Source organism: Pungitius pungitius, chromosome 14, assembly GCF_949316345.1.
Source record: "Pungitius pungitius chromosome 14, fPunPun2.1, whole genome shotgun sequence".
Classification (NCBI taxonomy): domain Eukaryota; kingdom Metazoa; phylum Chordata; class Actinopteri; order Perciformes; family Gasterosteidae; genus Pungitius; species Pungitius pungitius.
The window spans coordinates 6,827,744-6,841,868 of record NC_084913.1 but is presented as its reverse complement, the minus strand read 5'-3'; the positions used below and the strand labels follow the sequence as shown (position 1 = coordinate 6,841,868).

Genomic DNA, 14,125 nt, shown 5'->3' with positions numbered 1-14,125 from the left:
CCTTAATAATAATAGTAATACGGAATATTATATAGTACATTGTAGCACATTACTGATATTCATATTTGCATGTATTAGTTACTACATATTATACCCAAGATGAAATATACATTATATGGCTTGACCCCACCAGTTTCCCTGGAAGCCCCGAAGCCCTTGAGACAGACAGCTCGTAAGCTCCATATACTTTTACAGACATGACTGCCATGTGCACCCATCCGTCCTAAAGCACGTGATGCTCTTCTTTCTTGACAGTCTAAATTGAGGGCAAACATCGCTATAACGCGACATTTGGCCCAACCCATTGTGACGTATTCCGCTGTCCCCTTTCCTGGGACTTCTAGATTTTTCTGATATCGAAGGCTGTTTTCACCAATCACAGAGGTGCAACGGGTGTGACGCAGCCAATCGCAGACGCGTGGAGGCGGGCTTTCTGAAAACCCGTCAGTCGGAGCCAGCGGCCGCTGGTTGGGGTGAGGGACCACGGACGAGAGGGAGAATCCGGCGTGGACATCATCGCCCCCTGGGATTAACTACTCTGAATGAGTTTTCTATAACCAGCCTGACTTACAAAACAGCTTGTCATTTAGTTAGAACTCCCCCAGCTAGCTTTCTCATCATTTTTCAGAGCAAAGGATACACTTTAAAAATTTGTTTAGGAATAGACCGTTATACGAAACAGCTGTGGAGGATAAAATACAACAGAGGTGCAGATCAGAGCGCTCATCATGTCAGTGGTAGGGATCGATGTGGGTTACCAAAACTGTTACATCGGTGTGGCCAGGAGCGGTGGCATCGAAACCATCACCAACGAGTACAGTGACCGATGCACACCGTGAGTATGAACGTCGACTGTCACCGTGGAAAGAAGTGGTCTGTTACGCAATGATCGCACTGGCTGAGCAATGAGGCTGTAGAGGCAGCAAGGATCCATTCATCATAAATCATCATAAGTCATCCTAAGTCATCATTATCACAGCAGGTTGAAAGAGGTCAAAATGCAATGTCTCCCCGGTGACCAGTGCACCCCAAAGTTGACTGAGATGAGTAACTCAAAGCAAACAGGATGTTTTCTGGAGGACATAAGTCAGAGCTGAATGCTGTAAAGGAAAATAAATGTGTGGTTTGATATGAAATGCCTGCCAAATAGCGGCTTTATCCTAAAGAACCAGCCATGAATAAGCAGGGCATTAATGGTGCATAGCGTTTTTTGTTAATAGAAGATGAAATGGAAATGGAACAATAAGACATTTTAATGTGAGGAGACACATAAAAGGGATCCTGCCCCGGGGATGTACTCCAGTCGGCATTCTGCAAATAATGTGCAGCTGAAAAAAGGAGGATGATGGAGGAGGAGCTGTTTGTGGCAAGGGGACATTAGGGAGTGACTGGTCACAGTCAGCCAGTTTAAAATGGATTCACCAACCTTGTATGACTAGACACATTTATCTCTGTCAGTAAAGAAGAAGGTTTGCAGTTATATGAGTTGGGGAGGTCTTTTTTTCCTATGAGCTTATAGTTGAAGGTGAACTGGTCTGTCTCACTGCCCTATAGTTTGTGGTTCTTCCTCAGACTCCCTTGTGAAAATTCCTAAATTGAAATGTCTCGACATTTGATATTGATTCCGTCAATTAGAGATCTTCCCAGTCTGCCACATCCGGTAACAGGATTATTTCTGCTCTACCTAATTTGCTGATGCACTTGTCTTCCATCAAGGGCTTGTGTATCTTTGGCCTCCAAAAACCGCATGATTGGAAATGCTGCCAAGAGTCAAGTAAGGTCATCCATGGCAACATAACACTGACATGATTAGTTACATTGTTAAAGTTGTCCTAATGATACACACATTTACAAAATATACTATTTGCACTGAGTGTCTTCTTAATTCAGATGACAACAAACTTCAAAAATACAGTCCATGGATTCAAAAAGTTCCACGGCAGAGCGTTTGATGACCCCTTCGTCCAAGCGGAAAAACCCAAACTGCCTTACAGCTTACATAAACTGCCCAATGGAAACGCTGGAGTTAAGGTGAATTACTGCTCAACCTTCCAGCATGACTCTCTCTTTCCCCCCTTTCTTTCTGACCCTGACCCCTCTCACGCCGTCCCTGCACACCTTCGGTATTCAAATTCAACCACAATACTGATACGTGAACAGGACGCTCAGATGTTTTTTTTTTGTAGTTAGTCTCCAAACAACTCATTGTGTGCCCTACCTCGTGGCCCCCACTCGGCCCTGCGGGTCCTAATTGTATCGTGTTAACAGGTGCGTTATTTGGATGAGGACAAAGTGTTCACGGTGGAGCAGATCACAGGGATGCTGCTCACCAAGCTGAAGGAGACATCAGAGAGCGCCCTGAAGAAGCCGGTGGTGGACTGCGTCATCTCTGTGAGTGAGAAAAACATCTCAGAAGACCCTCAAGCACAACGCTCAAAGTGTGTCGATGATGCACATGGAGTTTTGCGCTGTTGTGTTTTACAGGTCCCGAGTTTCTTCACCGATGCTGAAAGGCGATCGGTGTTTGACGCGAGTCAAGTCGCGGGGCTGAACTGCTTACGTCTCATCAATGACACCACCGCAGGTCGGTGTTTTCATCACGGTGACACTCTACTTTGAATGGTTGCGTGTCCAGCTTTGGGAATTTTTTTGGGAACCCTCGCTAAGTTTATATATTTGCGTTTTTAATATTTTTGTTCCATTTGTTCTTTGGATCCACAGTGGCTTTGGCCTACGGGATCTATAAGCAGGACCTTCCTACGCCGGAAGAAAGGCCAAGAAATGTGGTATTTGTTGACATGGGACATTCATCCTTCCAGGTCTCCGTCACTGCCTTCCACAAAGGCAAGCTCAAGGTCAGCCTTTCGCCCCCCTACCCCACCCCCCCACCAATTCACGCCTACACCCCGCAGCTCTTGAACCCCACTGAGCGTTCGATTCTGCTCCGCCAGGTCCTCGCCACGGCGTTCGACCTCTACCTTGGCGGGCGCAATTTTGACGAGGCGCTGGCGGATCACTTCTGCGAGGAGTTTAAAAGCAAGTACAAGCTGAACGTGAGGGAGAACCCCAGGGCTCTGCTGCGGCTGCACCAGGAGTGCGAGAAACTGAAGAAGCTGATGAGCGCCACCTGCTCCGATCTGCCTCTGAACATCGAGTGCTTCATGAATGACATCGACGTTTCCGCCAGGATGAACAGGCACAGCTTGGAACTTTTACCCCCTTAATTGTGCATCTCTTTGCAGGAAAATCTACCATTAGAAATGTACGATTCTTCCTCATTTGCAAACCTACAGGGGCCAGTTTGAAGACATGAGCGCTCAATATCTGATGAGAGTAGAGACGCCACTGAGAGCAGTGCTGGAACAGTCAAGTATGTGCTGCAAGTGTGGAACTTCAAAGGGTATATTTCTCCTATTCTGTATAGAGCAAAGAATCTACTCCTTGCTGTGTGGTTTGGTGAGCAGAGCTGAGTCGGGAGGATGTCTATGCAGTGGAGATAGTTGGAGGAGCCACAAGAATCCCGGCTGTCAAAGAGAGGATCGCAAAGTTTTTCGGCAAAGACATCAGCACCACGCTCAATGCAGACGAAGCGGTCGCCAGAGGCTGTGCACTTCAGGTACTGAACTCGTCCCCCGACACTAACGGATCGGGTTTTACAGTTTCGAAGCATCCTGCGGCTCGTATAAAGCAGTGTGAATTGTGTGACGTGTGTGTGTGTGTGCGTGCGGTTTGTTTTTGGTGTAGTGTGCCATTCTGTCTCCAGCATTTAAGGTGCGGGAGTTCTCCATCATTGACGTGGTTCCCTTTCCCATTACTCTTCGCTGGAGAACACCAGCAGAGGATGGACTGCGGTAGGGAAGTGTTTACTTACTTTCTAATCAACGTGCGTGGCAGAGCCGTTACATCTGTCTTTATTCTTCTCTTTGTGTGGGAAATCAAGCTTGGTCAGCTTGTGGTTTTAACAGCCCTGACGGAGATTTTTTCGCCCACTTTACTGCATTTTTTGTCACAGAGAGTGTGAGGTTTTCAGCAAGAATCACGCTGCTCCATTTTCCAAAGTCATCACCTTTCACAAGAAGGAGCCCTTTGACCTTGAAGCCTTCTACAGCTGCCCTCAAGAGCTCCCCTACCCGGACCACAGGATAGGTAACTCTGCTCATCCTCCCCTCTCAAAGTCAGTCACACCTCCTCCTCGCAAACTACATTTTGAGTTCTAATGAGCCGGACAAAAAAATGGGTGTGGCCGGAGGAAAGGTTGAGGGTGGGGCTGGTGGGGTTGGTAACCTCAGGTGTAACTTCTGTCTCTTCAGGGCATATGTTGAGGGCGTTTAATTGAGGCCCTCTCAACCAACTACTCCTTTTGTTCCCATCTGCCACCAGGATGTTTCTCCGTACAGAATGTGGCTCCGCAGCCCGACGGAGAAAGCGCTAAAGTGAAGGTCAAAGTGCGTGTTAACGTCCATGGCATCTTCAGCGTGTCCAGCGCCTCTCTGATTGAAAGGCAGAAAGGGGAGGACATCGACTCTGAGCCCATGGTGCAGAACGAAGGCAGAGCAGAGGAACAGGTACGTCCTTTAGTGCAATCGAGGAAATATGTATAATTCCTTTGCATTTGTCTAATTTGCTACAACTCAAAGAGGAAATATTTGGCTGTCTGTACCTAGTCTGACTTTGATGAAATAGCTGAATGTTGTGTCTCAGACCAAAATGCAGGTGGACCAGGAAGGTCAAGGTCAAGAGGACCAGCAGAACGAGGACAACGGTTCCAACACCACGGTCAGCTGGACGTTTAAAAAAAAATGAAATAGCAGTATCCTAGACATAAGAAGTCTTTTTCAAATCTAGGGTTGGGCGTGTGGGGAACCCAGAGTCCGAGTGAAAAGTATCGAGCTGCCCGTCGTGGCCAAACACATCCGACAGCTCGACTGTGACGTCCTCAGCGACTTTGTGGATCGTGAGGTGAGTGCTCCGCTCACGGCCTGATTGAAACGCTTCCTACCGGCGCACTAATGGAGGGAAGTGTTCTGTACTCTTTGTGTTGTGGTCTGGGATCGGTTTCCCAAGGTGACAGTTTATGTGCGGGTCGATAAGACTTTTCTTCATTGTTTGGCTCAAGGCTTGAAATCCTTTTTTCCACAATGACAGGGAGCTTTTTATATGTACGGCAAATCGGAGTATTTCTAAGCTAACAATTTTCTTGACATAAACATCATGACTACAATACTGGTATCACTCAATTAATGTAATTTGTTCTCGACCATGTTAACGCTGTACATTCAACTGAACTTATTTTTGCTGCCATGGGACATTTTTTTGTGTTTTATTCTCACAGCAACAGATGATTATCCAAGACAAATTTGTCAAAGAGCTCAATGATGCCAAAAACGCTGTTGAGGAGTATGTATACGAACTTCGGGACAAACTCTGTGGGATCTATGAAAAGTATATCACGGTGGATGTGAGTGCTGCTTTCTTACATATTTATGATGTACCAAGGAAGATTTCTATATATATGTATTTACCCAAGATTGGTTTTACGTCTGGCCATTTAAAACAGGACAGTAACCGGCTGACACTGATGCTGGAGGACACAGAGAACTGGCTGTATGAGGAGGGAGAGGACCAACCCAAACCGGTCTATGAGGAGAAGCTGATTGCCCTCAAGGTTTCTTTTATGTATTCATTATTCCCATTTTTGAATATGCAATTTTAATTAACTACAACAAAGAAAGCTGAGCTAAGGGCTCGACTGAGGCAAAGAGCTGAAAGCTGAGGTTAAAGTGAGTCAACATTTACGCGTAATTAAACATTTAATTCGGTTGTTTTCTAGAGGTTGGGTCAACCCATTCAGGATCGGCACAGAGAGCACGAGGACAGACCAAGGGCTATGGAAGAGCTGGGAAAGAAACTACAACTCTACATGAAGTTTGTGGATTCCTATAAACAGAAGGTAAATCTTACGCAGCTTTAATAATTGAACGATGTTACAGAGTGCAAGAGCCATTGTAATGTCTTTCGACTCTGTTCCGCACACACTCAAGACTGCGTGTCTCATCAATGCTTTTTTCGGTTTGGTTTCAGCGACACCCACTGAAAATCTTTTGAATTTGTAACTTTAGTAATTTCCTTGTCACAAATTGTCCTCCAGGATGAGCGATACCTGCAACTGAGTGCAGAGGAAATGAGCGCCGTGGAGAGGTGTGTGAGTGACACCATGGTTTGGATGAACAGCAGGATGAACGCACAGAGTAAACTTGGTGTTACTCAAGACCCCGTGGTCAAAGTAGCAGACATCATGGCCAAAATACAAGTATGTGACCGACTTTTTAAAATGTAACTATTGAGTTAATCAGCAGTGTGTTTCCTCCTCCAACGACTCAATGCTTGTTAATCTCCAGGAACTGGAGGACGTGTGTAATCCATTGATGAACAGGCAAAAACCCACCGTGGAGGAGGCAGCTGAAGTAACTGACCAAAGGAGCGATGCTCACGACGTCCATGCAGCTAAGCAAGCAGCAGCAGAAGGGAGGGGAGACGCAAAGGGGAGCCAGCAGACAAAGCCTGGCACGAAAGAGATGGAGGTGGACTGAGGCCGGTACCTGAGAAGCAAACTCCTAAATCATCCCCGCGTTTACCACAGCTGATCAAATCAATCGACTGTTTCCCAATCGTCACGGGCTACTTCTGTGTATTTGGGATTTTTTTGTTTTATTGTTTTCATCGGTATTTGTGTCAATGCTGTGCTTTATACCCTCAAAGATTTTACATAATTAATAAATGGAAGAATGATGTAATAGTTGAAACTCTGATTCTGAAGGTACCCTGTTTCCTCCGTACCACACAGCAAGGACCCTTTTGTATCAACTGTCTAAATCTTTCCCTTTTAAAAAGGAATGTACAAATAATTGTTATTGCCAAACTATGCAACAATCTGCAATAATCTAAATTATACATATTTGTGTCTAATGAGTTACTACGCCTGGCCCTTCTTCTACAGTGTTACTACTAATACCAAAGTAAAGTAAGAGAGAGATCTGGTTGCTAAAAAAACTCTAGGTTCATTCTTTACAGTTCTGAAGTGTGAAGGTCTTTTTAACTGTGCAGGTCAAATTACAATTTATAGGATAATGTCTATGGAGCTCTGAAGTTAATTAATACATTGGGCATTAAAAAATGAATAAGGTAAATAACAGATGAAGTGTTTAATAAAACCAAGAAATTATTAAATAAATTACTACTGTTTAAAAAAAAAATTCAGCAGTTTTATTTCAGAAATAATGTTTCCCCCCCAAAGTTTTGTTACTCAAATGTGTTTGTGATTTTTGAAATTGTGATTGGGAAAGTGTGATTTTTAAACGCATTTTAGAACAAATTATATCAATAAAATATTTATCTGAGTAATCAACTATGTTAATAATACTAAGAATATTCTTTTAGAATGAGTTGAGTTTTAAACAATATTTTATATTAAATATGTTGTCAATATACACTCATCTGACTGGCACAGTATGTTATTTACAGTATATTATTTGCTTATCTCATTTTGATCTTCCGTTGGGTTCTCCCTAGAATCAAAGCATAACCTAATGTTAGGACCAGGCTATGACTTCAAAAAGCCTACAAGGCTTTTAATCTACATTTTAAGAGTGAACTCGGTGAAAGAAAGGCGTGTCTGGGACGTATGCAGAAAAAAGGAGGCGTGGTCAGCGAGACTGAGAAACCCTCTTTGTTGTCAGGTGACGTATGGTGTGACGTAGCCACGAGAGTAACGGGCGGATATTTTCAAAATGGAGGAAATTGCAAAGTTTTGGAGGGGAACACAAGAACAACATTTATTTGCCCTTTGAGATCTCACACGCCGACTATCGATGCCCTCGGTCGGCGTAGGAATACTTTTACGAGCTCGCATGCGTCTGCAAGCCGAAAAACAGGCGCGATGAGTGTTTCCATCGGTGATAAGATCGAGGTGAGTTCCTTTGTGTGAGCTAACGTCCACAAGCCACCTCCACAATAACTCTAACCCGGGCGGGTTAACGTCAGCTACAATGACGATCCGGGCTAGCGGTCAAACCTCTGCTTCACTTGTTTCAACGTTCAACCTTGACCGAAATGTGTCAAAAGTTGAACTCCGGTACTGTTGTCACGTTAACGCCATTCAACCAACGTCAGCCAATAGCGTGTCACGCTGCTTCTGTATCGGTTGGTTCATCGTATTGATTCATATCCCCCAAAATGCTCGTGTTTTTAATTTATTGTATTATTTGCGATTAATGCCCAGTCGTTGGGGGCTTCGGCCTCACTATTGCATTCCGCGTATTTTGGTGTGTAACCTTACCCTTAATTACTCTCGCGGGACAACTTTCTCCCCAAGGAGGGGGGGGGGGGGGGGTCCTGGTCGTTGACCAAGCTGCTTGGAAACGGGCACCGAGTGGTCCTCGTTAGCGGGAAGAGAGCCGGGATGTTTGGAGCTTTTTGGTTGGCCAAACGACAACGTCAGCTGTCGGTGGCTTTGTTTGACAGCTAACGTTTCGTTGTGGGGTGGGGTGGGGTGGGGGGGTCTCCAATGCGCAATGGTTAGATTTGGGGATTCTCGTTCAGACGCGCATCCGCTATGTTGCAGGCTAGAGGAACGCGGTTTGATCAAGTTGTTCACTGTTTCTTCAAAAATCTCTCTGCTGACACCCAAGTCACCAGAGAGGATGAGGCGTGTTTATCTTATGCTCCGGAGCTAAGGATCGAGGTACCATGCTTTTAAAGAATCAAAATAGGACTACGTTTTAAATCTGAATTTGATCTGTCTCTATAAACACAATTTGTTGTTTTGTAAATCTCATTCAGACTTTTTTTCCCCTGTCTTTCTTCTGATGTAGGACTTCAAGGTCCTCACCCTCCTTGGCAAAGGCTCCTTTGCATGTGTTTACCGGGCCAAATCAGTGAAGACTGGTCTGGAGGTTGCTATCAAAACGGTAAGAATCCCACCATTTACCTCTAATGTCTGTGCCATAAGGTCTTTATTATTGCATGCTGTACCTGTGATGTAGACTGGCTCCCAAGCTGTGATCAACTCCCAACAGTTTGGATTATTCGGACCTTAATTGTCTCCCGAGGGCTTCTTGTGGTCCCTTGGCTCCCCACACATTTGTCGGCGACAGATTGACTATTAGCCAGCGGGTCAAACCACCACGCAGCAACTGTTGATCCTATGAGAGACAGGTGTATAATTATCTGTGTTGATCCCATCTGCAGATTGAGAAAAAAGCAATGCACAAAGCTGGTATGGTCCAGCGTGTGATAAACGAGGTGGAGATTCAGTGCCGCTTGAAACATCCTTCTATACTCGAGGTAACGTTGGCGGGTCATTTCGGATTTCTTCTGCGATATGGATTGTTTGTTAAATGTATAATAAATCAACAACTCTTTGGTTGGTTAATACATTCTAAAAAGAACATAAATAACCCTTTTCAGTAAAAGACAAAGAGCCCTAATTGAACGAAATCTCAGTTTTTTGGCACATCCCACCTACAGTCACAGCGAGCTGAGTGATGGCCGTGCTAGAGTCTGCGCATGTGAGCGCTGTGCTATCGTTGTCATGGTTATGTGACGTTGACAAGTAGCCCAGTGTTGTTCAGTGTTACCGTCGGTCCTAAAGTTTAACCAAGAGGCTCTTACTGTCTCTAGATTCTGGTTCAAATTGTATTAATACTTTTTTGACAAGTAATGTGTAGTTTTCCCACTTATGGTTCAAGATTCTATAAAACTGATATCTTCTGGACATTTTCACTTGATAATAAATACTGTATTATGTATTGTCTCTATTTAAGCTGTACAACTACTTTGAAGACAGCAACTATGTGTACTTGGTGTTGGAGATGTGCCACAATGGGGAGATGAGTCGGCTCCTTAAAGAGCGGAAAATGTCTTTTTCTGAGGATGAAGGTCAGTTATATTGCAGTACATGGGTTTAATGAGGTTCAATTTTGCATGATGCTGACCTATTAATTGTTTTTGCTCCACAGCAAGACATTTCATGCATCAAATATTGAAGGGGATGCTTTATTTGCACACCCACGGCATCCTGCATCGAGATCTGACGCTGTCGAACCTCCTGCTGACAAGCAACATGAACATCAAGATAGCAGACTTTGGCCTCGCCACTCAGCTCAAACTCCCAAACGAAAAGCACTTCACCATGTGTGGGACACCCAACTACATCTCCCCGGAGGTGGCCACTCACAGCGCCCATGGCCTTGAATCCGATGTCTGGTCCCTGGGGTGCATGTTCTACGCCTTTCTGATGGGTCACCCTCCGTTTGACACTGACACGGTCAAACACACTCTGTCTAAAGTGGTCCTCGGGGAGTATGATATGCCCAGCCATATTTCTCTAGAGGCTCAGGATCTGATCCATCTCCTGCTGCAGAGGGACCCCGGCCACCGTCCCAGCCTCTCTGCGGTGCTGGACCACCCGTTCATGACCCAGAACCGCCTGCTTAGGACCAAGGAGCTGGGGATGGGGGAGGACGGTTCCATGGACAGCGGCATTGCCACCATCTCCACGGCCTGCACCTCCTCCACCTCGGCCGGCAGCAATAGCCGCCTCCAGAGGAGAACCAGGCACGTGATTGGCTCAGCCCTTCCGAACCGAATGATGCCTATTCCAACCCTCCCACGCCAAACCAATCCCGGCTGTTATGAAGACGCTGACCAGTGGCAGCAGCATCCGGCGGACAGATTTCACAGAGAGGGGAGGAGCAGGGGGGTTCAAGGTGGAGACGGCGGGCAGCCTCATTCTCGCTACCTGAGGAGGGCTCACTCTTCAGAATGCTCCGGCTCCTCGGCCTCGGGCCACGGGCCGAGCCCCGCTGAGCTCGGGAGATGTCACTCGGAGGAGAATCTTACTGGATTAGAAAGAACGGTCTTCCCGATGTCCTCCACTCCGCACCCATTTTCAGAGCACGCAAAGCACTCCTCCCCCCCCGGCAAACAGTCCCAGAAGTAAGTGCTCTCTCTATTTACGGTCTTTTTTTCTCTCTCCATTTTTACATCAAGCAAAAAAAAGACTGACCGGTTGCACTTTGTGTTTCAGTCCCGGGTATTTGTTTCCCTCACACACTGCACATCCACCAAACTCGCAATTTCAAGACCTGGAGGGAGTTACCAACTGGCTCAACAACGAGGGTAAAATTGAAGTTTAATTCTCCTTCTCCACTCTTCAGTTTTATTCCACAGCAGATGTTCTCGTTCAGATGGTTCAGTTGCTTGTAAGTGATAAAATTGTCCCACGATGCATTGCATTGTTATAGGTAGGATTTACCCATAGACATAGAGGCTAATCGCGGCTCCAGCCATTGTTGTGAGATTGTATGTATGTATGTATGTATATGACGTGGAATACAACTTGATAAATAAATGAAGAGAAAAGGTCTCTAAGCACAATTAAAACCAAATGTGTAACCAGATGTTTCTTATTCCTTCCCAGGTTCTGGGCAGAGACCCACAGACAACAGCACTCACAGCAGCAGCGGCGGCAGCTTCCACAGCAGCAGAGGTCCTTTGGCCGTCCACAATTCCTGGACAGACAAACCCGTGAGCCGAGGTGTGAACCCTCATCACAACCTGGCCTCCAACTGCGACCCGTACAGGGAGAATCTACCCGCAGCGGAGTTCCAACCTCCTCGGGCCAGCGAGTTAAAGCTCCCTTCCGCCAAACCCCGTGTGGCCAAAGAGAAGAAAACGCTGCGAGACGTCGTCCCGCCTCTCTGCGCGTCCAGATTGAAGCCTATCCGACAGAAAACCAAAAACGCTGTGGTAACGTATTGCTCATATTGTTTTGATGCGCCGTCGATTGTTCGCCGCCGCAGTACACATCACGGTCTGATTTGTCTCCCTTGCGTTTTGCAGGTGAGCGTCCTGGACACAGGGGAAGTGTGTATGGAGTTGTTGAAATGTCACGGCGGTCAAGAGCGGGTCAAAGAGGTCCTTCGGATTTCCTGTGATGGTTCGATGGTGAGCTCACTGAATTGCATTGGGAAGCACGTCTTTGTTATGTTCCACATGTGACTTGTAGATGAATCTAATGTAACAATATGATATTAAGCTTGTTATCATCTCTTTTTAGGTGACAATATACCAGCCCAATGGTGGGAAGGGATTTCCTGTCTTGGACTGTCCTCCTGCTCCTCCAGAAGATATTCTGATTTGTAGCTACGAGGACCTTCCAGGTATTGTGACGGATGCATCAAACCCAGTGACCTGTGTACGATGAGAAATTGTATGCTATTTGGTTAATTATATTTTTGTCACAGAAAAATACTGGAAGAAGTACCAATACGCCTCCAAGTTTGTGCAGCTCGTGAAATCCAAAACGCCAAAAGTGACCCTTTACACCAAATATGCGAAGGTCATGCTGATGGAGAACTCTCCCAATGCAGACCTGGAAGCCTGCTTTTATGACGGTGAGTCCGGTGTGCGAAAAGAGAGAGCGAGAGAGAGCTCTGACCTTTTTGTGTCCGAGTCCGCCTGTAAAAGCTTCACTGGCTCTCCTGGTTTCGTAGGCGCAAAGACCCACAAGACGTCAGAGCTGGTGCGAGTGGTGGAAAAGAGCGGGAAGTCGTACACCGTGAAGGGCGAGGCGGGGCTGAGCGGCCTGAGCCCGGAGAGCCGACTGCACGTGCAGCTGTCCGATGAGGGCCACAGCATGTGTTTGTCCCTGGAGGCCGCCATCACCGCCGAGGAGCAGCGCAGCACCAACAAGGTCCCCTTCTTCCCCATAACTATTGGCAGGTGAGAAAAACAGTTAAAGATACTGTTAGAATTACAATCCTTGAGTTTCAATGTTGCCCTGTGTGGCTAATTTTAGTTGTGTGTGTGTGTGCGCGTGTCACCCCCCTCTCAGGAGACCTGCCAACCCAGACACTCCGGGCTCGTCGTCCCTGCCCTCCCACCCGGTGCCTCCCGATACAACTTCACCTCCTAAACCTCCTCAAATCACTCCTTCGGTGAGTGTCTCACACCTCAGGGCTTACAAACAGATGCAATTTTAATCTTTAACAATTTCCAAAATATCTTTCCAGATGATCTCCTACGATGGTTCAGATTTCACCACGGCCAGTCTGAGTAAGAAATGCTCCCCGCTGCAACAGGAAGTGGCACAAAAAACCCCAGGGAAAGTGGTGAAGTCCATATTCGTGCCCAATGTCGGATGGGCGTCCCAGGCAAGTGACGAATAAATCAAATGCCAATGTTCTCTACCCAGCATGCAATTGACTAAAATGGTTGTTCTTGTGACTGCAGCTGACGAGTGGAGAGGTGTGGGTGCAATTCAACGACGGCTCTCAGCTGGTGGTTCAGGCCGGAGTTTCCTGCATCACCTACACGTCTCCCGAGGGGAGGATCACCAGGTGCAAAAACCCGCCCCGAGAGGCGCAATGTCACTTTCTGGGCTTCCGTGCGCGTCGTTTTGGTTAATGTTTGTGTGCTTTGCAGGTACAAGGAGAACGAGAAGTTGCCCGAGCACGTCAAGGAGAAGCTGCACTGTCTCTCCACCATCCTGGGACTGCTGGCAAACCCGACAGCCTATCATCTACAACCTCACTAATGCAACATCCCAGCAGCACTGAGCCACGGAAAGTAGCTTTAGAAGCCTTTTGTCTTGTAAATATACCTTTGTTTGTTTTTTTACATGTACAGAAGACTAAGATTATGAAAAGATATATTTTTATTTTAATGAGCAACCATTTTGTGTCACTGAATTTGTTGAAAAAAGTTTTGACTGTCTCGGATTCTATGAAATGATTCATAAATGCTGAGTCAATAAACATCTGGAGGCTGGGGTTGAGAAATGCTGCTCTTTGTTTTGCAGTCAATATATTCACAAGAAATTAAAGAATTCAATAATGACCGTGAGAGATCCACTGAATGGTTGGATTGGAATAAAGAGATTTCCAGTAAACTCGGGCAACAGTTAGAGCGTGGAAGGATTGTGTCCCTCGCTGTACTCAAAGGGCCCAGCTAGGAAAACAAAGATGATTCACATGTTTATTTCACCCTGTTGGTTTGACCATTTCATTTTAAACTGTTACAATTACAGAACACAGTGTATGGATGTAGGCCTAGTCATGTACAC

The 14,125-nt window shown here is 46.1% G+C and overlaps 2 protein-coding genes across 2 annotated transcripts; both read left to right on the top strand.

Annotated features, from left to right (window-relative positions):
- Window positions 1-463: 463 nt before the first annotated feature.
- hspa4l (heat shock protein 4 like) lies at window positions 464-7,260 on the top strand. The gene is made up of 19 exons (XM_037487483.2): window positions 464-835; window positions 1,717-1,774; window positions 1,891-2,031; window positions 2,269-2,391; window positions 2,485-2,584; window positions 2,722-2,855; window positions 2,952-3,196; window positions 3,294-3,370; window positions 3,465-3,616; window positions 3,745-3,851; window positions 4,013-4,146; window positions 4,381-4,565; window positions 4,702-4,776; window positions 4,846-4,959; window positions 5,333-5,458; window positions 5,558-5,665; window positions 5,831-5,950; window positions 6,149-6,310; window positions 6,399-7,260. Exons 1-19 carry the CDS (start codon window positions 729-731, stop codon window positions 6,588-6,590), a joined length of 2,460 nt encoding a protein of 819 aa, XP_037343380.2. The 5' UTR covers window positions 464-728; the 3' UTR covers window positions 6,591-7,260.
- Window positions 7,261-7,758: 498 nt separating this feature from the next.
- Window positions 7,759-13,973, top strand: plk4 (polo-like kinase 4 (Drosophila)). The gene is made up of 15 exons (XM_037485680.2): window positions 7,759-7,966; window positions 8,871-8,966; window positions 9,247-9,342; window positions 9,822-9,936; window positions 10,017-10,995; window positions 11,087-11,178; window positions 11,480-11,808; window positions 11,902-12,006; window positions 12,119-12,221; window positions 12,306-12,455; window positions 12,555-12,783; window positions 12,896-12,998; window positions 13,074-13,214; window positions 13,294-13,400; window positions 13,486-13,973. The coding sequence occupies exons 1-15, from the start codon at window positions 7,937-7,939 to the stop codon at window positions 13,595-13,597; spliced, it is 2,787 nt and encodes a 928-aa protein (XP_037341577.2). The 5' UTR covers window positions 7,759-7,936; the 3' UTR covers window positions 13,598-13,973.
- Window positions 13,974-14,125: the final 152 nt, after the last annotated feature.